At 34.7% G+C, this 22,745-nt stretch overlaps 2 protein-coding genes across 3 annotated transcripts; one reads left to right on the top strand and one right to left on the bottom strand.

The window, feature by feature from the left end:
- Positions 1-7,843: 7,843 nt before the first annotated feature.
- Positions 7,844-9,075, top strand: LOC107807258 (RING-H2 finger protein ATL8). The gene has a single exon (XM_016631609.2). It carries the CDS (start codon positions 7,965-7,967, stop codon positions 8,568-8,570), a length of 606 nt encoding a protein of 201 aa, XP_016487095.1. The 5' UTR covers positions 7,844-7,964; the 3' UTR covers positions 8,571-9,075.
- An 8,437-nt stretch (positions 9,076-17,512) lies between these two features.
- LOC107807255 (uncharacterized) lies at positions 17,513-21,785 on the bottom strand. Of its 2 annotated transcripts, none has more exons than XM_016631602.2 (6): positions 21,520-21,785; positions 20,064-20,124; positions 19,810-19,945; positions 19,356-19,680; positions 18,465-18,593; positions 17,513-18,366 (listed from the first exon to the last, which is right to left on the bottom strand). In XM_016631602.2, exons 1-6 carry the CDS (start codon positions 21,632-21,634, stop codon positions 17,915-17,917), a joined length of 1,218 nt encoding a protein of 405 aa, XP_016487088.1. In that variant the 5' UTR covers positions 21,635-21,785; the 3' UTR covers positions 17,513-17,914. The 2 variants fall into 2 exon arrangements, with proteins under 2 accessions (XP_016487088.1, XP_016487089.1); XM_016631603.2 differs by having other exon boundaries at positions 20,051-20,124; positions 21,520-21,682.
- Positions 21,786-22,745: the final 960 nt, after the last annotated feature.

Raw genomic sequence — 22,745 nt, 5'->3', positions numbered from 1 at the left:
TAATTGTTGGTTTGTACCAAGCTCGGAAGAAGTGGTTATCCCTTTCAAGAGTCTAGATGAAACTATAATCTTAGCTAAAGAAATCCCCATAGACGGCGCCAAATTGTTTGACCCAAAAGATATTGAGATCTTTTTGATTAAATTAATTAAAGAAGATGAAGAGGCAAATCTCAGCTAAGTATAATAAACTCTAGAATAAAATATACAGGGACGAACAAAGTGGATAGTATTTCTTGATCTCATGAGACTGAATGATTAAGCGTCAAATATGCCAGCCTTGAATGTAGAAAGATACTACAATAGGCGTTCTTAGCCCTAAGTTCGTGTGTTTTACAATGGTTTTTACTCACTATATATAACGGACAATCCCCTCCTGAACCCTAAAAGACATATCATAGAGAATATTCGAAAGTATATTCCCACTACCTCCTGTTGGGTCTATGCTACTGCAAAGGTCATGCGTCCTTTAACCATTGTCGATCGTCGCCGTCTTCGACGGCCACAGGACATCGTATCGTGAAGATCTCGTCTCTTATCATATTCGTCATTAGATGTGGTCTTCCAAATTTGGACCTATACATTACCTATTAGGTAAGGTTGGCGTTAAATGTTCTCAAAATGGAAATATACTGGGTAAAATCAATATAATAGACGCCTATTTGCATTGTTTTATAAATTAAAAGCAGATTAGAATCTCCTTTTGTGTTGCGGTAGAGAAGCAAATCACATGGAGCACTATAAGCAATGTAAGTAATGGAATTTGCTTTTTGGCTTGGTTCCATGTGCAGGAATTTATTTATAGACGTATGTCAACTTTGTTTAATTTTAGACATTGAGAATTCTATCCTTCATTATTTCTCGCTAAAGAACGACCTTTTTTTTTTTTTTTTGCTGAATGGATTTCAGTTCCAGTTTTGGACTACTATAAAATTATAATTTACAAAATAGGATCAATCAAAATGTAGTTGATAAAGTTGTAAAATTCCAAATAGAAAAAGTGAAAGAATTGGAGTCCATGTTTTTAAAGTTTTTTCTTTGCATGACTCTTTGATTGTGAAATGAGCTTCCTCCACCTTAGAGAAAAGGAAACTGAAGTTGACTAATTAATTAATCACACCAGTCCTCGTTATCTTTTTCTTTTCGGATTGTTATACAAATAGTCGATTAAATTTATTGTTTGCTCTTTTTAATTGATATACATGCATTGTCACATATATTACAGAGATATTTATAGTCTATTTGACTGATTTTTTTTTGGTCAAAAGTATTTTCTTTTCAAAAATAGTTTTTCTTAAAAGCAATTTTGAGAAAAAAACTAAATAAATTAATTTTAAAAGCTTGGCTAAACAGACTATTAGTATCGGTAGACCTTTTCTTTTAGTGGAGACAAGTTTTCTTATAGCTGTGCCAAAGTGAGAACAAAGTTCATGGGGGAAACTTGAAAGTCTAATATACTACTACTAATTAAAAAAAAAAAAAAAGTGCACTACAATTAAGTAAGATTTTTTTAATTTTTAGCCCGCGTCCGAAATTATTTGTATTCGATAGCTGAAAAAGTGTATAATTTTTTTATAATATTGTATATAACATACAAAATATATATACAAAAAAAGATTTTTTTTTTTAATTATTATTTTAAGAATAACTATATAATGTCATTTTCCTATTAAGGTAAAGCAAAAAAGTAAAGATAAAGTAAAAACAGGACCATGGTGCATGAGCTTGGGAGGAGAAATTGTCACATGTTGAAGGAATAGGCCAGTTCATTTATAAGCAACTATAGCAAATGTTAACACCTTATTTATTTTAAATAAATACCATTTAAAAAAATTATATTCTATAGATACCTTTTAAGGTTTATAGCAAAATATTTAATTTTGGTTGTCTCCTAGTCCTAAGCCACTAAATACGCTATTCAGTTACACTATTTTCTTTCTCTCTCTACTTTGATACATCCCAATCTCTTCCCTCATTAACTGAAAACACGATGCTCAATCTCAAAATTCCTCTCACCCACACTATTTTCTTTTCATTCCGATCAATGCTTGCACCGAATTGATGCAGTAATGCAGATAATGAAGTACCCAAATTAGCTGTTTTTAGTGATAATGTTAGTACAATTCATCTAGCAATTTCTTCCATTAAAGTGGCTCTATAGCATTCGGATTAGAAAATGTTCTAGGTTTGGCTTAATTTTTATTTTGGAAGATAATTTGTGTTTGTATTTGGTTTTGGAAGAAGAGAAGATGCCGGCCTAGTTGTTGTATAGACGCTGCTGTTAATTTCCCTCCTCTCGGCTATGCCTTCTCGCGGGATAGCTTTCTTCCCGCGTCGGAGTTCTTTACCTCCGGCGTACCTCCAACAAATTCGCCAGAAATTAGGGTTTGTTCTTGAACAAAGACGATGCAGTTTGGAGCTGAGCAACTTGATTTTCTATTAATATATTTCAATGTGTTTTCATGTATTTCCTTGTATTCATTGTCATTTTTTTCATTGTAATTCAATGTATCTCGTTGTATTCCATGTATTTCATTATATTCACTGTCTTTTTTTCATTGTATTTCAATGTATCCCGCTGTATTCTAAGTATTTCATTGTATTCACTCTCTCGCTATATGCCATGAATGTATTAATACTTTTTTAATTAATATAATTTATGTATTCAGATGTATTATATAATTTCTCTGAAGATTGCTATGTTTTTGGGGTATTTTTCGGTTGAGAATCTTTTTTATAACTGAAAATACAAAATTTGTGTGTTATAATTGAGTTTGTTGAGTTATATTAGGAGTCTATTATGTTAATTGATTTACTTTCCGTTTTAAATATAGTGTAATCCCCTATTTCACGTTGTGAATACAGTCGAATATAATAATTTGTCCAGCTGTAATCACATGTTTCACTCCATGAATACACTCGAATACAACAATTAATTAGCTGGACTTCCCTGATTCACGCCTATTTTTGCTACTGTATTCATGAATACAATAACTTAAATACATCAAACACAGCTTATAACCACAGAAAACGTATCTATAATCCGTAATATACCAAATGGTATCTATAGATGGCTAATTACTACTAAAAGATAGTGCTTTATGAAAATTTCACTAAAAAAATCAAGATTTAAGTAGCAACTTATAATATAATCGCTTAAACTAAAAATAATTCGATAAATATATAATATACGCATAACTCATGTATAATATGCATAATTAGTGTATAATCTATATATACCATTTAGGAAAAGTAAACAATGAATTCAACGTCCATTTGTGTAAAAAACTTTAAAAACAAGAGGATATTATCTCCCCTAACCAATTACAATTTGAATACAAAGGGTGTGTTTGGTAGGAAAATATTTTTCGGAAAATATTTTTTAATTTTCTCATGTTTGGTTGGGTTAAATGTTTTGGAAAACATTTTCCCCATGAACTTATTTTCCTCCAATTTGAGGAAAATATTTTCTCGATCAAGAGAAGGGAAAATGTTTTCCAAAACTTCTTCTCAACCTTCCCCGCCCTATTTCCCATCCCCACAAACCAACCCACCCCCACCCACCCAACCCAACCCCAACCCCCCCCCACCCCCTCAACCCCCACCCTAAATAAAAATATTATTAATAGTGCATTCTTTTCATGTCATAGCTAGATAGATTTTTTTTTTCATTTTGACAAATGAGTATTTTGTTTTCATGATATAAAAAAGTTTTTTTTATTTTAACGAAAAAAGTATTTTCTTTTCATGATGTAGCAAAAATATTTTCTTTCATTTCAATAAAATGAGTACCTTATTTTTCATGTTAAGAAAAAGTACTTTCTTTTTCAACCCAAAAAAGAATATTTTCTTTTTAGTTATAAAGCACAAATTTCAACGTTATTTTTGCGTAAAAAAATAAAGTAGCACATTAGTTTCTTTAGGTTTTTAGTGAATTTTTAGAAGAATAATTAAATACGTGAAGAAAATAGAGTCTTGAAAACATGAAAACATGGGGACTTGGGGGGGGGAGGGGGAGGTGAGGAGAGTAGCATAAAAAAATATTTTCTACTCACTAACCAAATATTAAAAAAAAAAGAAATTAGAAAAAATTCACTCATCAACCAAATAAGGAAAAATAAGTGATAAAACTACTCATTTTCCATGAAAATATTTTCCTTCGTACCAAACACACCCAAAGTGTAGATTGTTTTGTACTAGAGTTGTCAATTCCCAATTCCCATTTTTAAAAGGAAATCTTAAGCCGAAATCTGCGCTTTATTTAGACAACTTTTGCTCTATAATGTATATGATATGATATTTTAACTTTTTTCCAATTGGACAAAGATAAGATAGGGATTATAGACGCATATAGGCTATTGGCAACGATGGCGAAGAGATTCCGTTTTCGATTCAAATTATCCAAAATTATGTAAACAATATTTGTTTCCACTCTAACTTGCGTAAAGATTACTAATTTATCACATGCATAATTGATAATACTATCTGTTGTCAATTTTAACGGCTAATTATGAGAAATTTTAATTTTTTTTTTATATCCAGCGTTTATTTCATATTAATTATGCAAGTGCCTTACATTATGTACACGTATCACTTTGCATTTTCACTTTAGTTTTTTAATTACTAAAATTAAAAATTGCTCGATTTGGTGTCAACATAATTTTTACTGTTACATAACCAACATAACTTATGTGAAGCTTTCTTATTAACATAAAGCCAAAAAAGGTAATTCTAAAGTTCAATTTTTCTTAATTAAGATATTTAATGAAAAGACCACAAAAGGCAAGAAGAGGGTGAAAGTCTTTTGTAGTTTTTTTTAGAGTTGATATTTCTTACAAAAGAGTGAATCAACTGCTGTTTCAGTTCAAAATAGACTTAAACTATTCTAAATATCTAAATATATTTTAACATATACTTAACAAAAGCGAGATCATTAGATGATCGATAAAAACTTATAAAAATTATCTTGACCATGAGTGTTAATAATATCGTAGTTTTGATGAGTAGAGTCATCAGATATCTTCGCTCTAGCTAGTAATTCAGTGCCTAATCAAGATACCTATAAGATGGTCTATATATCACCTTAACAACGAGAAGAAAAACATATAAAATTTTGTTTATAAAAGTTAAAGGCCTCTTCTTAAAGTTTGGCTTTAGGCCACCAATTTTTTGAGCCATCTCTGATGTGAATCACCACATTCTTCAAACAAATAGAAACAGAAGAAAAAAGAAATAAGAGAACAGAAAAGTGAGGAATAAAATATAGAGAAAATGGTTAAATTTGTTCATAAACTATGTGAAATGGTACTTTAAATTTATCCCTCATTAATAGTTGGGGGTCATTACGTCTATGTCGCTGTTAAATTAGCCTATGTTTGTTCTTTTTTTTGGTTCTCACTCGGTGTCCGGTATCCGCATTAGAGCCCGATTATATCCGGATTCGCATTGGGTAAGGCTCCATTCGAAGGGAAGCGCTCCCTACCAAGGATTTTTCCATACCCAAGACTCGAACTCGAGACCTCTGATTAAGGGAGGAGTAGCCTCATCCACTGCAGTTCACTTGATGGTGCCTATGTTTGTTCTTATTAACGAACAGAACTTATTAGCACTAGAAATTGTCACGTGTCAAAGGTAATTGGGTCAAATTTGCCCTTGATGATGCTAATGGCCTAAATTAGGGGTATATATGGATCGGGTTGGTTCGGTTTTTATCAAAACCGAACCAAACCAACTATATCGGGTTAGATTGGTTCGGTTTTGGCGGATTTTTCGGGTTTTCGGATTTCTTGTTATTTAAATATTATTTCAATCTTATTTTGTTAAATTTTTTATAAGTAAACATATGTTTAGTAAAAATATAAAAAATTGACAAACATATTATCTATTAAATATTCTTACGAGAGAATCTACTTAGTAACACATGAAAGTTATTTTTTTAGTCGTCTGACAATAAGTTTTTGTTGATGTACACTTTCAAGGTTAATCGAATTTAGTAATTGAACATAAAAATCAATATGATACCTAAATAATAATAACCACTTCAAATTCGAAAAAGATATAAGAATTTAATAGATCTTGACATATGAATATGGAAGATTAAAGAGATTGACGCGTTTCAGTAATATTTGCTAAGAAAGTGATCATACAACCCATTTTTTAAGGTTAATAAATATGGAGCACTTCATATTTTATTAAATATTATATCACATAAGAGAATCCCAAATATTTCTAGATATTTTTTAAAGAAAATTCTATAAAAAATTTTGAAAGTATATATAAAAATTATATATTTATATGTCGGTTTGGTTCGGGTTTTTTTACTCAATACCAAACCAAATCAAACCAAACATAGTCGGATTTTTTAATCGGTTTGGTTTGACTTTTCGATTTGGTACGATTTTTCGGCTCGATTTGTACACCCCTATCCTAAATATACTATCCGTAAATAGTTTGGTCAATTATATCCTTGTTGTTACACTTTGATTACGTGACATAAAATAAAATTTCTCGTTAATCATTTGAAAAGAAATACAAATTGACTGACAGTTGAATCAATTGGGCAAGACTTCCTAACTTTTGTCGCACGTAGTGAAATCAAATCAATCCATCCTTTTTTCTTCCTTTTTTGGAAAAAAGTTTCTATCGTCTTTGTAATTTTAAACTTTTATAATTGATGCCTTCAAGTTGGAACATAAAGTAAAATTGATACAAATGATCTAAAATACTGTGTCCTAATTGGACAGTCTATAAGCTCGCTTCTTTCTCTTATCTCAAGAGATAAAGCTAAAAATAAATAAATAAATAAATAAAAGACAACTTTTCACACTACATATGCGACACATTATTTGGGAGCCAATCTTTTTTGTGCCTCTTCCTCAACCCTTATTTTAGAGTGGTTTTGTTGGTGACAACACCTGCCTCCATGTTTGACAATACCATGGACTTCATTACATAGGCAACCCAAGATTTAAAAATGACGGGCACCATTATGGAATAAAATTTTGAGCAAATGTTAAGGTAGGAATCGAACCAGACAACACTCTAAAATCAAATTATACCTCCAAATTGACCAATGTAGTTGCATAAGCTTTCTTTTTCGAAATTACAGGGGGCGGTGACCCCCTATACGAAGGTAATATTGAGCTAATAATTCTAGATACTCGATGGTCAAAAGAAAAACTAATTCCACTTTATATGATATAATATATTTTACGAAAATTCACTTTCATATTAATACTTATCATCACTAATATAATGTAGTTATTTCTTATAGGTATCATATTTGACAATATTCCACTCATGAACTAGTTTTCATAACTGAACTTGGTCAAACGTCTAATTTTTACATGATATTAAAGTCAAGTCCATTTGTATTTCTTGACTTGCACTATTGGCTCCTATGTTATATTGTTCATGCTACAAATATTTAATCGGTGTCACTTGTCTCCTTATATGGTGTTAGACAATACTTACCATATTAGTTACGTAACTTATAGTATTGATTTAGGTGATATATCAATTTTTATTTTTTACTTAATTTCCCTATTACATTGTTGTTGCTATTTCTTGTTGCTTTATTTTTACTGTTACTTGAACCGAGAGTCTATCAGACACATTCTTTCTACCTTTATAGGGTAGGGGTAAGGTCTGCGTACACGCTACCCTCTTGAGACCTTACTTATTGGATTAAACTGGATTTGTTGTTGTTATTGTTATACTTAATTCATACTATTATTTTTTTTTTTACATAGAGCTTTAGGTTGTCTTACCCTACCACCCCAAACCACCTTCCCTTCAACCCTCACAACAACTCCATCTGCCCACTATATATTTATAATATCCACAGCTGACTGACCTGACACTTATATATATCTTAGCTAACTCTGTCCTTTATCCTTAACGACATTTCAACTTCCTCTTGAAATATAAAACCCCTTAGCCACAATTATTACATCTGTCGCTAAATTATGACTCGACCACCTAGATTCCTGCTAAACACCACCAACTCTTCCTCCACTTCACCGCCGCCGCCAAATCCCGCTGCAGTGGAAGCGGACGCTGAGCCACCGTATTCTGTGACAGCCGAATCCGACTTCGTCGTCATCTTAGCCGCTTTACTCTGCGCAGTAATCTGTGTCTCAGGTCTCATTGTAGTAGCTCGTTGCACTTGGCTCCGGCGAGGCACGCCGGAAAATATGCCGCCGGCGAATAAAGGACTGAAGAAGAAAGTTTTGAAGTCCTTACCGAAGTACAAGTACGATCCTTCTTCTACCGTTGCGGGGAATGGTGCGTCGGCGGTCACGGCGGAGTGCGCGATTTGTCTGGTGGAGTACGTTCAGGGAGATGAAATACGCGTGCTGCCGCAATGCGGACACGTGTTTCACCTTCAGTGTGTGGACACGTGGCTTGCGTCGCACGCGTCGTGTCCTTCCTGCCGGCAGATCCTCGTCGGTACTCGTTCTCGGTGCCGGAAGTGCGGCGAATTTACTCCATTTTTCGGCGACTCTAACGGTGGTTCAATTCTACCGCCGGCCGAATCTCGTTCTTGTCATATATCTTCCAGTACAAGCTAAGTAACCTTTGGCTGTAAGAAATCCGAAAAGTAACGGAGTTAACACGAAAAGTGTACCGACTGTTATATTGTAACTGTAAACGGTAACGGACTTTTGTCCGCTGTTGGAAATGGTGCCCACATGAGCTCGAGGAGAATTGGATAAGGATGAAGATATTCCGGTTCTGATTGTAATGAGAGTCTAGAAGGCGACAAAAATGGAATAATTGACCCGAAGAAAGCTGCAGGAGTGTTACATTTATTTTATTTTAATTTTCGGCTAAAATGTCTGAAATTTATTGGTCCTTCTAGTTCGAGATTTATGTGAAATATCGACATTAATGGTGATAATTATTGTTCTGTTATAAAATAAAGACTATAAAGTAAAGACAAGTATAGAGAGAAACTGTTATATTATTCGAATTCAAATTAATGTACATAAAGAACTGAAATCTCTTCTATTTATAGAAGAAAGGAAGCTGCTGTGTAAGCTGATACTATACCAGATATGGATAATCTTCTACGGAGAGCAATGTTTATCCATAATAGAGTACTGAAAGGATAAGTTTATTATACCCGGTATGAATAATCTTCTACCGGGGGTAATATTTATCCATAACCGGATACCGAAGTGATAAGCTTCTTCAGGAAGCTTATTTTCAATAGAGTACTAAATAGATAAACATATTTACGGTGGAGTCCCATATGGATAAGTTTCTTCAAGAAGTTTATTTACAACGGAGTACTAAATGAACATCCATAATATAATATATTTATAACACTCCCCCTTGGATGTTCATTAAAAGATAATGTGCCTCATTAAAACCTTACTAGGAAAAACCACGTGGGAAAAAATCCCAGTGAAGGAAAAAGAGCACATATTTAGTCAGACGCATTGCTAGGTGCCTCATTAAAAACCTTATAAGGAAAACCCCATAGGAAAAAACCTTCGTAAGGGAAAAAGAGTGCATCGCGTATTTTACTCCCCTTGATGAAAACCTTGTTTCAAATATTTGAGTCTCCGCATTCCAATCTTGTATACCATCTTCTCAAAAGTTGAAGTTGGCAAAGATTTAATGAATAAATCTGCTGGATTATCACTTGAACGGATTTGTTACACATCAATGTCATCACTTTTCTGAAGATCGTGTGTGTAGAATAATTTTGGTGAAATGTGCTTCATTCTATCTCCTTTTATAAATCCTCCATTCAATTGGGCTATGCATGCAACATTGTCTTCGTATAAAATTGTGGGTCTTTTCTCACATTCCAAACCACATTTTTCTCGAATAAAATGAATTATTGATCTCAATCATACGCATTCCCTACTTGCTTCATGAATAACTATTATCTCAGCGTGATTTGAAGAAGTAGCAACAATAGATTGCTTTGTGGAGCGCCATGATATGATAGTACCTCCATATGTAAACACGTAGCCGGTTTGAGATCGAGCTTTATGGGGATCAGATAAATAACCTGCATCTGCATAACCAATAAGGTCTGCACTATTTTTGTTAGCATAAAACAAACTCATATCAAGAGTTCCCTTTAAATATCGCAATATATGCTTAATCCCGTTCCAATGTCTCCGTGTAGGAGAAGAACTATATCTTGCTAGTAAATTAACATAAAATGCTATGTCAGGCCTTGTAGCATTAGCAAGATACATTAGTGCACCAATTGCACTGAGATAGGGTACTTCGGGACCAAGGAGTTCCTCTTCCTCTTCTGGAGGTCGGAACAAATCCTTATTCACTTCAAGTGATCGAACAACCATTGGTGTACTCAATGAGTGCGCTTTGTCCATGTAAAAGCATTTTAAGACCCTTTCTGTATAGGCAATCACAGATTGATGGATAAAGATCCCGTCTGCTAAATGTTCAATTTGCAGACCAAGACAAAGTTTTGTCTTTCCAAGATCTTTCATCTCAAATTCTTTCTTAAGATATTCAATTGCCTTTTGGAGCTCTTCTGGAGTTCCAACAAGATTTATGTCATCAACATAAACAACAAGTATAACAAATTCTGATGTCATTTTCTTTATAAAAATACATAGACAAATAACATCATTTATATAACCTTCTTTCAGCAAATATTCACTAAGGCGATTATACCACATGCGCCCAGATTCCTTTAAACCGTACAAAGATCTTTGTAATCTGATTGAATACCTTTCCTGAGATTTTGCTTCATGCATTTTAAATCCTTCAGGGATTTTCATATAAATTTCATTATCAAGTGAACCGTACAGATAAGCTGTAACTACATCTATTAGATGTATTTCAAGCTTTTCATATAGTGCTAAATTGATGAGATATCGAAATGTTATGGCATCCATAACAGGTGAATATGTTTCATCAAAATCGACTCCAGGTCGTTGTGAGAATCCTTGTGCAACAAGGCGAGCTTTGTATCTTTCAACTTTATTTTTATCATTCTTTTTTTTGCACAAAAACTCATTTATGACCAACTGGTTTTATACCAGCAGGTGTTTGGACTACTGGTCCAAAGACCTCTCTTTTAGCAAGTAACTTCAACTCCGATTGAATTGTCTCTTGCCATTTTAGCCAATCAGATCTTTGTCGACATTCAAGATCCTCACTATCATGCATAATATTAAGCGCAACATTATATGCAAAAATATTATCCACCACTATTTAAAATTGATTTAAATTAATCCCATCATCGATCGAACTTATTAAAAGTTCATCACTCACATGAGCTTCGGGTTCATTGATTTCTTCAGGAATCTCAGAACTAATCAGATTTTGGTTCTCTTCAGGAGATCCCTTCATAGTATCGTTTTGATCATTTGTCGATTTTCTTTTTCGAGGATTTCGATCCTTAGAACGCAAAGGCCTACCACGCTTCAGGCGTGCTTTAGGTTCACTATCTCTCATGCTAGTAAATGGTCCTACTGGGACATCAATTCGGATAGGCACATTCTCTGCTGGGATATGTGACTTAGTTATCCTTTTCAAATCAGTAAATGCGTCTGGTATTTGATTTGTTATATTCTGTGAAGGGATGATCTTCTGGACCTCCTGATTACATATAGGGGTACGGGGATCAAAGTGAGATAATGATGAAATTTTCCACACAATTTCTCTTTTGATTTCTTTTTTTCTCTCCCTCTAATTGTGGAAAATTTGTTTCATCAAACCGACAATCTGCAAATTGAGCAGTAAATAAATCTCCTGTCAATGGTTCAAGATAGCGAATAATAGAGGGTGATTCAAACCCAACATATATTACAATCCTTCTTTGTGGTCCCATCTTACTACGTTGTGGTGGTGCTACTGGCACATATACAGCACATCCGAAAATTCGTAGATGGGCAATATTTGGTTCATGACCAAAAACTAACTGTGACGGAGAATATTTATTATAATGTGTCGGTCTGAGACGGATAAGTGATGCTGCATGCAAGATAGCATGGCCCCAAGCAGTAATGGGCAATTTTGTTTTCATAAGTAGTGGTCTTGCTATCAATTGCAGGCGTTTAATAGATGACTCTGCAAGGCCATTTTGAGTATGAACATAAGCTACAGGATGTTCAACTTTTATCCCAACGGATAGACAATAATCATCAAAAGCTTGAGATGATAATTCTCCAGCATTATCAAGGCGAATAGCCTTTATAGGATAATCTGGGAATTGTGCCCTTAATCGAATTATTTGGGCTAACAGCTTTGCAAACGCTAGGTTGCGAGATGATAGTAGGCACACATGAGACCATCTTGAAGATGCATCTATTAGGACCATAAAATATCTAAACAACCCACTTGGTGGGTGAATAGGTCCACATATATCCCCATGTATACGCTCTAAAAAGGCAGGGGATTCAATACCAACCTTCATTGGTGATGGTCTAGTGATCATTTTTCCTTGATCACAAGCATCACAAGAAAATTCGTCATTTGTAAGAATTTTCAAGTTCTTTAATGGATGCCCACTCGAATTTTCAGTAATTCGTCTCATCATTATTGATCCGGGATGGCCCAAACGGCCATGCCAAAGCACAAAAGTATTTGAATCCGTAAACTTCTGGTTTATGATATAGTGTGCTTCAATTGTACTAATTTTTGAATAGTATAAGCCAGAAGATAAAGTTGGTAACTTTTCTACAATGCATTTCTGGCAAGAAATATTCTTTGTAATACAAAGATATTCCCTGTTCATTTCATCTATTATCTCAACATGATACCCATTTCGGTGGATATCTATAAAACTCAGCAAGTTTCTTCGGGACTTGGAGGAGAACAATGCATTGTCTATAATAAGTTTTGTTCCCTTAGACATAAATATTATGGCTCTTCCGGAGCCTTCAATCAAGCTTATATTACCAGAAATTGTTGAAACATTTGTTTTTTCCTTATGCAAATAAGAAAAGTATTTCTGATCGTTGAATATGGCATGAGTTGTTCCACTATGAATAACACAAATATCTTCATGATTTGTCTTTGATCCAAACATAATTTGAGGGTTATCCATATTCTTCAAAATAACATAAATAAAATATATTATAGTAAACATCATTATCAAAGCATAACTTTTATTTATGTACAACAATTACATAACCATACTATCTATTACAAACAATAAAAATTAAAATATTTACATTTCTACAGATTCACTACCGATTACATGACTTGTTTCTCCTTCTGGGAGTGCAAAGTAATCAGCTACATCCAAATGCATGAAGTCTAAATTATCTTCAGAAATAAAATTTGCTTCAGCATTTTTCTCTGTCTTCTTCAGGGAGGCTTGATAAAGCTCAACCAGGTGCTTTGTCGTACGACAGGTACGTGACCAGTGCCATTTTCCTCCATATCTATAGCATGCATTTTCTGCATTTGGCGCTTGCACCGCTTCATGCTTTTGTTCCTTCCTTTTCCATTGTTGGTGGTGAGGAGGCTTTTTTGGTGCATTATTATTACCATGATTGGGGTTTCTTCCCCGACCACGACTATGACCACGACTGGGGCCACGACCTCTTCCATGTTTAGCTTAGTGGAAGTTCGTCTCATTCACTTCAGGGAATGGACAAGAACCAATAGGTCGGCTTTCATGATTTTTCATTAATAGTCCATTATGTTGCTCTGTTATAAGAAGATGTGAGATAAGTTCAGAATACTTTTTAAATCTCATCTCTCGATATTGCTGCTGCAGGAGCATATTCGAGGCATGAAAAGTGGTGAAAGTTTTCTCCAACATATCCGATTAGTAATATTATCACCACATAATTTCAATTGGAAAATAATTCTGGACATAGCAGAATTATACTCACTGATAGATTTAAAATCTTGTAGCCTTAGATGAGTCCAATCATAATGTGCATGTGGAAGAACGACCATCTTCAGGTGGTCATATCTATCTTTCGAATTATTCCACAGTATGACTGGATCTTTAATAGTGAGATATTCCATTTTCAGGCCCTCATCAAGGTGATGGCGTAGGAATATCATTGCTTTGGCACGGTCTTGGTTTGATGCCTGATTTTTATCCTTGATGGTGTCTGCCAGACCCATCGCATCAAGATGAATTTCAGCATCAAGCACCCAAGACATGTAGCTTTTGCCCGATATATCCAGAGCTACAAATTCAAGTTTAGAAAGATTTGACATTATTTAGGAAAAGAAAGTTCTTACCTCTAATACTTTCAAAGTATTTGCTCGAGATGTCAGAGTCTCGTGCTGATAACGTGTTATAAAATAAAGACTGTAAAGTAAAGACAAGTATAAAGAGAAACTGTTATATTATTCGAATTCAAACTGATGTACATAATGAACTGAAATCTCTTCTATTTATAAAAGAAATGAAGTTGTTGTGTAAGCTGCTACTATACCAGATATGGATAATCTTCTACTGAGAGCAATGTTTATCCATAATGGAGTACTGAAAGGATAAGCTTATTATACCTGGTAGAGATAATCTTCTATCGGGGGTAATATTTATCCATAACCGGGTACCGAAGTGATAAGCTTCTTCAGGAAGCTTATTTCCAATAGAGCACTAAATAGATAAACATATTTACGGTGAAGTCCCATATAGATAAGCTTTTTCAAGAAACTTATTTACAACGGAGTACTAAATGAACATCTATAATATAATATATTTATAACATGTTCCTATTAGTTCGAATTTATGTGAAATGTCTGACACTAGAAAAGGTGAAAACTCCCTGCAAGGAGTATTTTTATTAACAGTGGTTAAATTCGAAATCTCTCGTTAATTTCAACCATCTTCAACTTTTGTTTTGGTTATTTGAATTTGCTTATGAAAGTTTCACATTGGGGTACACTATTTCTTAACAAAGGTGATTCTATAACAGAACTCTGCACTCAAAATTTTTAGTTAAATATGAAAGACTACTCACCACTCTATCACAATTTTTGTTCGTACCATCTCCGATCTAATTGGTTTAAAGAAATGGTTTAACCATTAAAATTCCGATTAACGAGAGCTCTAATATGTGAGGCGTTGACATGACCATTCAAAAGATATGCCTCAATATGTGACTGATCAACTATAGGTGAATGTGTTGGGAGACGACCTCCCGCTTTTCAGTATTTCTTGCTTGAGTTTTGATCATTACTTGACCTCACATGAGAGGTACTCTCTTATGCAGTGGTGTACGATCGCTAAGAAATTCTATTGATTTCGTGCAGCGAAAGGGAAAAATTCTTGTGTTGTACCAAATATGTTGAATTGAGAAAGGTAGGAAATGGAGGATGTAAATTGGGAATCTGGAGACATTGTTTGCCCCAAGTTGAAGATTTCATTTTTATTTTTGTATTTCCAAGCACAATTTAGTTTTCCTAACGAACCAAAGCAGAGAGGCTTCTCTGTCTGTACCGTGCCTTATTTTCTTTTTTCTCTTTTGACAATCCATGTTCAAGGAAAATATTACTCTCAATTGTTGAGAAATTGATACGTGGGTCGAATTAAATCCATATTTTTGCTCTTTTAATACAAGGTTTAGTGTCTCACTATTTAAAGTCAGATTTATTAAATAAAAGTTAATAAATGAGATCATATACTCCATCATAAGAAGAACAAATATTATCAACTTTTCAGACATCGCGCAAGCAATCGCATTAGATAGTTTGCCTTAAAAGAATGAAGACATTGTTGGCCTTAAAAGACAAAATTGAGTTATGAATAAACGTAAGTAATAACAATAACAAATTCACCGAATTCTCACAAGTAGAGTCAGGAGAGAATAGTCCTAGGAGGGTAAAGAGGCTGTTTCCAATAGGTCCTTGGCTCAAGAATAGAGCAGTGTCAGCAAGCACTAACACCAGCAAGATATTAAGAAAACTGACGCGAAAGATCAATCAAACAACAGGTAGTAATAACATCTAAGTATAAGAAAGATACCATACTAACACTAGTATTATCAATTTTGGAAAAGAAAAAGAAAAACGTTTGACTACCTACTAACCTTCTACCTTAATTCTCAACCTCCACACTCATACCCTGCCTAATCACCTCTCCCACTACTTACTTGGCCTACTTTTACCTTTAGGCCAACCTCTCACACCTCTTAACTGGGGCATGTGGGCTTTCTCATTTTCACATACTCAAACCATCTTTAACTTTTTGGTAATAAAAAGATCTTAAAAAACAGACTTTAACTTTTTGGAATTGAGGTTAGTCGATTGATTAATCAATCAAACAAACACATTAGTTGAGTGTAAATGTTTTAGCATCCAGAGTCATCGATCGCCCTGGTGGTCCGGCCCTTTTCGAACCCCGCGCATAGTGGGAGTTTAGTACATCGGACTGCCTTTTTTTTTAGTCATCGATCGCCCAAAGCTAAAGATGCTTCTATACAGGAAACAATTGTAGACCAATCCCATTTCTGCCAAAAAGCAATGAACCAAAAGGATATGTATAGATAGAGAAGAAACCCACTTATCACAAATACCACCTATCATTTCATTGTGTTATAAATCAATAATTGAGCTAAAAGGCAACTAAAGTTGAATCTTCTTAACTTGTGTTGTCAATAGTCAATATCATCAACTTGTGTAGGTGAATGGAAAGTTGGAAACAAATCTAGCAAAGATTCCCACTAATCAATTATTTCAATGCAAGTAACCACTAGAACAAGCAGAAGGATACTACATATAAAAGGGGTTTGGATAATAAGACAGAAAAAGTGCATAAGATATATCAGTACCACTCTAAGACCTTTCTATATCTGAGTGAATAAGACCTGCACTAAGGTTTTGAGCTCATCACTTTAAAAACCTAAATCTCTTAACTGTTTATTTCACACTATTAACTTCCACTAGTAGCAGTTTGACAACTTCCAAACCATAAGACTACTGGTGGAAAGTTTCGTACGCTCCCAAAAAGGAAAGAGCAGACCCATTGAAGACGAGAGTGAGGTACAACATGGCCATATTTGTCCAACGATGTTACGATGTTCCCACCTCCTTGAGTGAAAGCATATATGTCAGAGATTTCAAACGCGATTGGAAAACATAACAAGGTCACCCAGTGGATAAAATATTCGAGGATCTTCTCTTTCCTTTCCATAAACAAAGTGAATGCTACTTTTAGCCCTTTCAAGAATGAAGGCCCGCACTATAGCGACATACCAAGATAAAAATGAGTGTGACGCCCGTCCCCTTTAGAAACTTGGTTTTTCCATTGCCTTTATATAAAACCAGAAACCACTCCGTGAAAAAGCTTCATTTGAGACAAGAAGCAGGGAACATTCTTGAAATGTGCCATTCCTATATGAGGTTAAATTTTTAGTGGACTTGAAATGTGTCACCAGGATTTAAGGCAAATGGGAACAGCGAGCAGAAACTCGCTGCCAAACACTGTTAAATAGTTAGACAAACCCATATACAGATTCATGAATTAGAGTTAGTGTGATCAGAATGAGTATAATCCTACTATATGTGATCCATGATCCGCCTGCATTAACACCATTTACTCTTAGGCTTGCCCACAAGAGAAAACAGCTAATTCTCATAACATAACCAGAAGTTCGATAAATATAGTCGCAGCTGATCTCATAACGTAACATACTAGACTTGCTAACAACACACACATCGTTTCTGGGAGGTAAATCTGAAAAACTACATAGAAGTCAGAACATGCTAAAAACATTTCTATCAACTCCAATTACCTCTTAGGACTCGTAAATATTGCTTTGTCTGTGGATCATAACCACACAAATAAAGCATCGGATTCTGTAGCAGAGGTCTTTGACAGATAGCTCAGTGATCTTACCTCACATGAATGCACAACGCGCTTATCAGATTCCTTTAGATTATGAACAGCTTCGTAAGAAGTGAAACTGAGGGGTATTCCTGATCAGTGAACTGTATAGGGCGTCTCCTATCAATCAAAACCTCCTTCATCGCCACTGCTATCACCAAACATGGCAGCCATTTTCATTGCCAAGTTTGCAGCCATTTCCCTCCTTTGGAAGTCTGGCATTAACCTTAAGCTGTCTCGGACGTTCCCGATCTCAGACATTAACTGTTCCAAATTCTCAAAATCAAATGCTGTTCCTTTATCATCCTCTGGTTCATCATCAGCTGCATCTACTCTGGGCATTTCTTTTCTTTCACTTTCTCCTTCCAGTTGAGATGCAGATGATGACGGTAGCATTTCTCGTCCGATTAACTCGGTTCCACTCTTTCCACTGGGAACTGATTCCTTTGTTCCACTGGTTTCACCGGGAACATCTGCAGATACCCATCCTAAATCTGTGTCATCCCAGGGATCGGCTGAGCCAGCAGATAAGATTTCGTATTCAAGTTCAAAATCAGATTCTTCATCTGACAATTCTGAAAGGCGAGCCACAGAAAAACATTTGGTCATTTGAATAGGCCCTCAAAAAAGGTACAAACAAGAAAATTGCATCATCGACAGAAAATATAAAAACCTTGTGGTTCAGGTAATGAAGGTTCAGTAATCCTATCACCAGACTTCAAGATCATTCCAGGCCACATATAAGCTGAAAGTGCCCCAAAGAGCCGTTCAACGCCCTGAGAATCACCATCCACAGAAAGACCTGTAAAAAATATTTTTTATTACTGAATTCTAAAGAATAGAAGTCAAAAAAGGTGGAAGAACACTTCCATTTCAGCTAGCATCATTGAAAAGGCAAACCAGAACCAGCTCATGAATACAATAAGAAGTGTAATCGGCATGACGCCACGATGTGACATCATGTCCCAAAGCTTTGCAGCAACTGATATCACAAAATGTGTTGTATCATGGATTTTTCGTGAATGATATTAATGTGGGCATTTAGTCCGAGGGAGTGAACTATTGGGGTATGCAGTTGACCATTACATTACAGATTTTTCCAATTTGCCTATACAGTAGATCGCCAAATGCAGATTAATACAAATGCATACCAAGGGACATATTCAAGTAAATATCTTTCTAAATACAGATTTAATGAAAACAGGCAACCTTGGTACGGCAAAAGACTCCAAGTGGATCTAGACTGCGAAACCTAATGTATAGATAATGATTGATGTTGCCATAGATCTCATAAATGGTAGTACAGTAAAATAACTTGGAATTAAAGTGAATAAAAATCTCTAATGGGAACTTTCAGACACTCCCCTTAGCAATTATATGACCAAAAAAGCAGAGTAGATAACCTTAGCCACCTAAATTCTCTTCCTTTAACTCTTTTTCTCCCGTATATAAGTGGATACAGCAAATGATTTTATCATCCAATATAAAAGATTCAAAAGAAGGGGATTAAGAAAAGTTGTGACAAAGCAGGACAGAAATCTCATGACAAAAACAAGAGACATACACTTGTCAAAATCAACATTTGATGCACAGGCTTCAACATATTCTATGTTGTGTTCGAGACACCAATCTAAGCAGGACCTCTTAATCTCCAATGATGTATCATCATCTCCTAATAAGCTGCTTCCTTCTGTTTCAGAAAATCCAGAGTCCAATTCTGTATACGGGGTACCAGAGGACTCTGCACTTTTTAACAGGCGTCGTCTGTATTCAACATGAGCTGAATGACCAGGAAGAAGGTCCACTTTGTTGCCAATGCATAACAAAATATCAAATTTAAGGATGTCGGTGCGAGAAACCCAATCTTTCAGCGCAACAAAAGATGAGAGCTGCAGATGGTGGCAGACGAGAAGTCATCATTTCTGGAAGTAGAGTCTATAATCTCGTGGATCACCCTTCAGAGAAGCTTTGGTAAAGTAGGAAATGAAACGAAGAGGAAAGATAAAGGTCAGGCTTACATCACTAATATCGAAGACCAACACCAATGCAATAAGGTGGTCAAATGCTGGCAAAGCTCCAATGGAGAAGTCCTCATGAAGATGGGCCATCCAAATAGAAACATCAGCATTATAATACTTTGTGTTGATTGTCCACCTGGTCAACAACTCAATGATGCATAATATTAACATAAAAAGAGAGTTTTAGATACTAGAGCATCTTTTACAACAATATAGCAAATAAAGGGGGAGGGGAATATACATTGTCAACTTACGGATAGGCTAGGATGTCAGAAGATGAATCAAAGGCATCTTCAGAATCTATTGAAAGTAGTCCTGCATTCAATAAAAATTGAAAATTATCTAGCAATGCAATATGAAATAGAATCACCTCCACAGATAAGATAACTTTTATAAATGGAAAACATGCACTGCGCCAGACCCCACTATGTGGAATTACACTGGGTATGTTGTTGCTGCTGTTATATTGTTGTTGTTGTTGTTATATTGTTGTTGTTGTTATTGCAATTCCCCTAATAGATCAATTATTGCATCTACATCTTGTACAATGGTAAGGTTGGACCAAAAAGCTAACAAAGAGATGCATCTATGTTAAAAGGCTAAGAATGTTTCGAATTTTGTCTTCAAAAAATCTGTTGTTTCTCGCTTTAGTCCACCAGATGGAAAGGGGTAGGATAGTCCAAGTCTTTAGGGACCTTTTGCTTAATCCCGATCTTTTCCAATGAAGTAGCAAGTCGAATGGGATTTTGGACTAATTAGCAAGTCAAAGTAGCAAGTCACATCCCTGTCTTCTTCAGGACTCGACTAACAGGAAAAATTATAAGAATTGGGTCCTTCAGGAAAACTTTAGATTGGCATCATGGACATGTATTCAGAATCCGCTCCATCTTAAGCGACTTACTTCACTAGCTTTAGACTCCCATATATAAGTGATATACCAAATAGTAGAGAATCCAAAGAACCAATAATAGACCAGTTTTAACCCCTAAAAGGAAAGTACGTTTGCATAAGGCTATTTGGTTTCCCCAGTTCATATACTTGCATAAGACTCTACTTTTATATACATCTTATGCTCGATTCTCCCCCCTTCCTGTGAATAAACCTATGGAATACATCAAAAAGACTCTTTTTTTCCACGTTCACATAATATAAGGTAAGATGATCAGCCTCTCTGTATGAATCATCTGTATTTATTCCGCTCTATTCGGCCCATTTAGTTAGAATCCAGCTAAATATCTAAGATATTCCCAACAAAAACAAATGCAACAAGAAAGATGAACTCGACCCAAATTGGAATTACCTCAACTAAACACAGATACACCAAGATCCATATAAAAAACTAAAGATTACAACTTTATGTACCGATCAACCTCTCTATATGAATCGTCCATATCTATTCTGTTTTATTCAGTTAATATTATTACAATATAACTATACATGATAGTAAAGGAAACATGGGGTTGAATTGAACTCAGAATTTTAAAAAAAAAACAATAAATGCAACAAGAAAGTTGAAACTCGACCCAAATCAGAATTACCCCAATTAGACACAAATACACCAGGATTAATAAAAAAGGATTAAAGATAAAAGGATTAGCTGGGGCCGACTATATAAATCATATATATATATACCTATTCTGCTATATTCGACCAATTTTTATTACAATTCAACTACACATAATAGCAAAAGAAAAATTGGGGTTTACTTACGGGAGAGAAGGGTACGTTTGCCGACGTTGGGAGATCCAAGAATTATGATTCCGGGTTTATTTTCCAGCGATTTATCATCAACTGTTGGAGGATTCTGCTGCTGTTGTTGATCCATTTTGGTTCCTTTACTGCGGAGAGTCCACTGCCATCGCTGTAACACACTGTTAAATTTGTTGCCCTTTTAACATAATTTTATGTTATAAAATAATGCAACTTTAGATTTAGAAATTTTTATGGCTACATACTATATTTAAGATCACAAGATTAAAAAAAACAATCTTTCTAAAATTAGATCATTTAAATTGAAATGGAGAGAGTATGATAGTGATTGACTCTAAAAATTTATTCATACCCGTAATGTAATAACATAAACTTCTTTCACTTAATTAATTAATATATAATTATTTAATCATGATAAGTTGATATAGTTAGTGTAATTATTGGATACTGTTTCAACAAAAAGTATCGGGTACAAATAAAATTTGTATCATAATTCATTAGGCACAAAATTTGAGAAAATGAAAACTTTTGTTGTATAAAGTAATGTACAACTATATATTGTAAGATGATTAAAATTTTATATCTTTATAAGGTAAACCAAAAATATAAATATTAAAGAGTTTTTGAATATAGAAAAATATGCTACAGTTATTTTTTTTCCTTCAAATTGATAAAATGAAAGTGTTATATAAAATGGAAGAAAAAAGATAGTGCATTAAGTTAGACCGTCTACATTACACCTTTAAGGTATGGCTTTTCTCGAGATTCTGTATGAACACGGGAAATCTTATTCACTAGGCTGCCCTTTAAGAAGAATGAATCGATTACTATGTCACGACTCAAACCGATGGGCCGCGACAGGCACCCGATACCTTACTCAACCGAGTACCACATAACGTATCTATGTCATACTATCATAGATAATTGAGCCGGAAAGCTGCCGTGAGATAAGTAGAATACAACATGTGATACCAACTTATACATAAAACATAATGGCCTATAAGATCAAAATAACCACTCGTATACTGAACATAGGCCGACAAGGCCATATAATCTTTTACGCATATGACATCTGTCTACAAGCCTCTAAGAATACATAATTTTCCTAAAGGTCGGGACAGAGTCCCGCCATACCAAACAATACACGTCTAAATCATACTAACCAAACAAGCAACTCCGAAGTAAATGGAGCGCACCAACATCTTCCGCTGAGCTGATAGCCTACT

This window comes from Nicotiana tabacum, chromosome 21 (assembly GCF_000715075.1).
Source record: "Nicotiana tabacum cultivar K326 chromosome 21, ASM71507v2, whole genome shotgun sequence".
NCBI lineage: Eukaryota > Viridiplantae > Streptophyta > Magnoliopsida > Solanales > Solanaceae > Nicotiana > Nicotiana tabacum.
Note: the sequence above shows the minus strand (reverse complement) of the source record. Positions and strands in the feature narration are given on the sequence as shown.

Bases quoted from the DNA above. Each gene is read 5' to 3' on its own strand.
- LOC107807258 (XM_016631609.2), top strand. From the start codon at position 7,965: ATGACTCGACCACCTAGATTCCTGCTAAACACCACCAACTCTTCCTCC.
- LOC107807255 (XM_016631602.2), bottom strand. From the start codon at position 21,634: ATGGATCAACAACAGCAGCAGAATCCTCCAACAGTTGATGATAAATCG. The intron at 20,125-21,519 runs GTAAGTAAACCC...TATTGAATGCAG, and splicing joins CAAACGTACCCTTCTCTCCC to GACTACTTTCAATAGATTCT. The intron at 19,946-20,063 runs GTAAGTTGACAA...GTTGTTGACCAG, and splicing joins TCTGACATCCTAGCCTATCC to GTGGACAATCAACACAAAGT.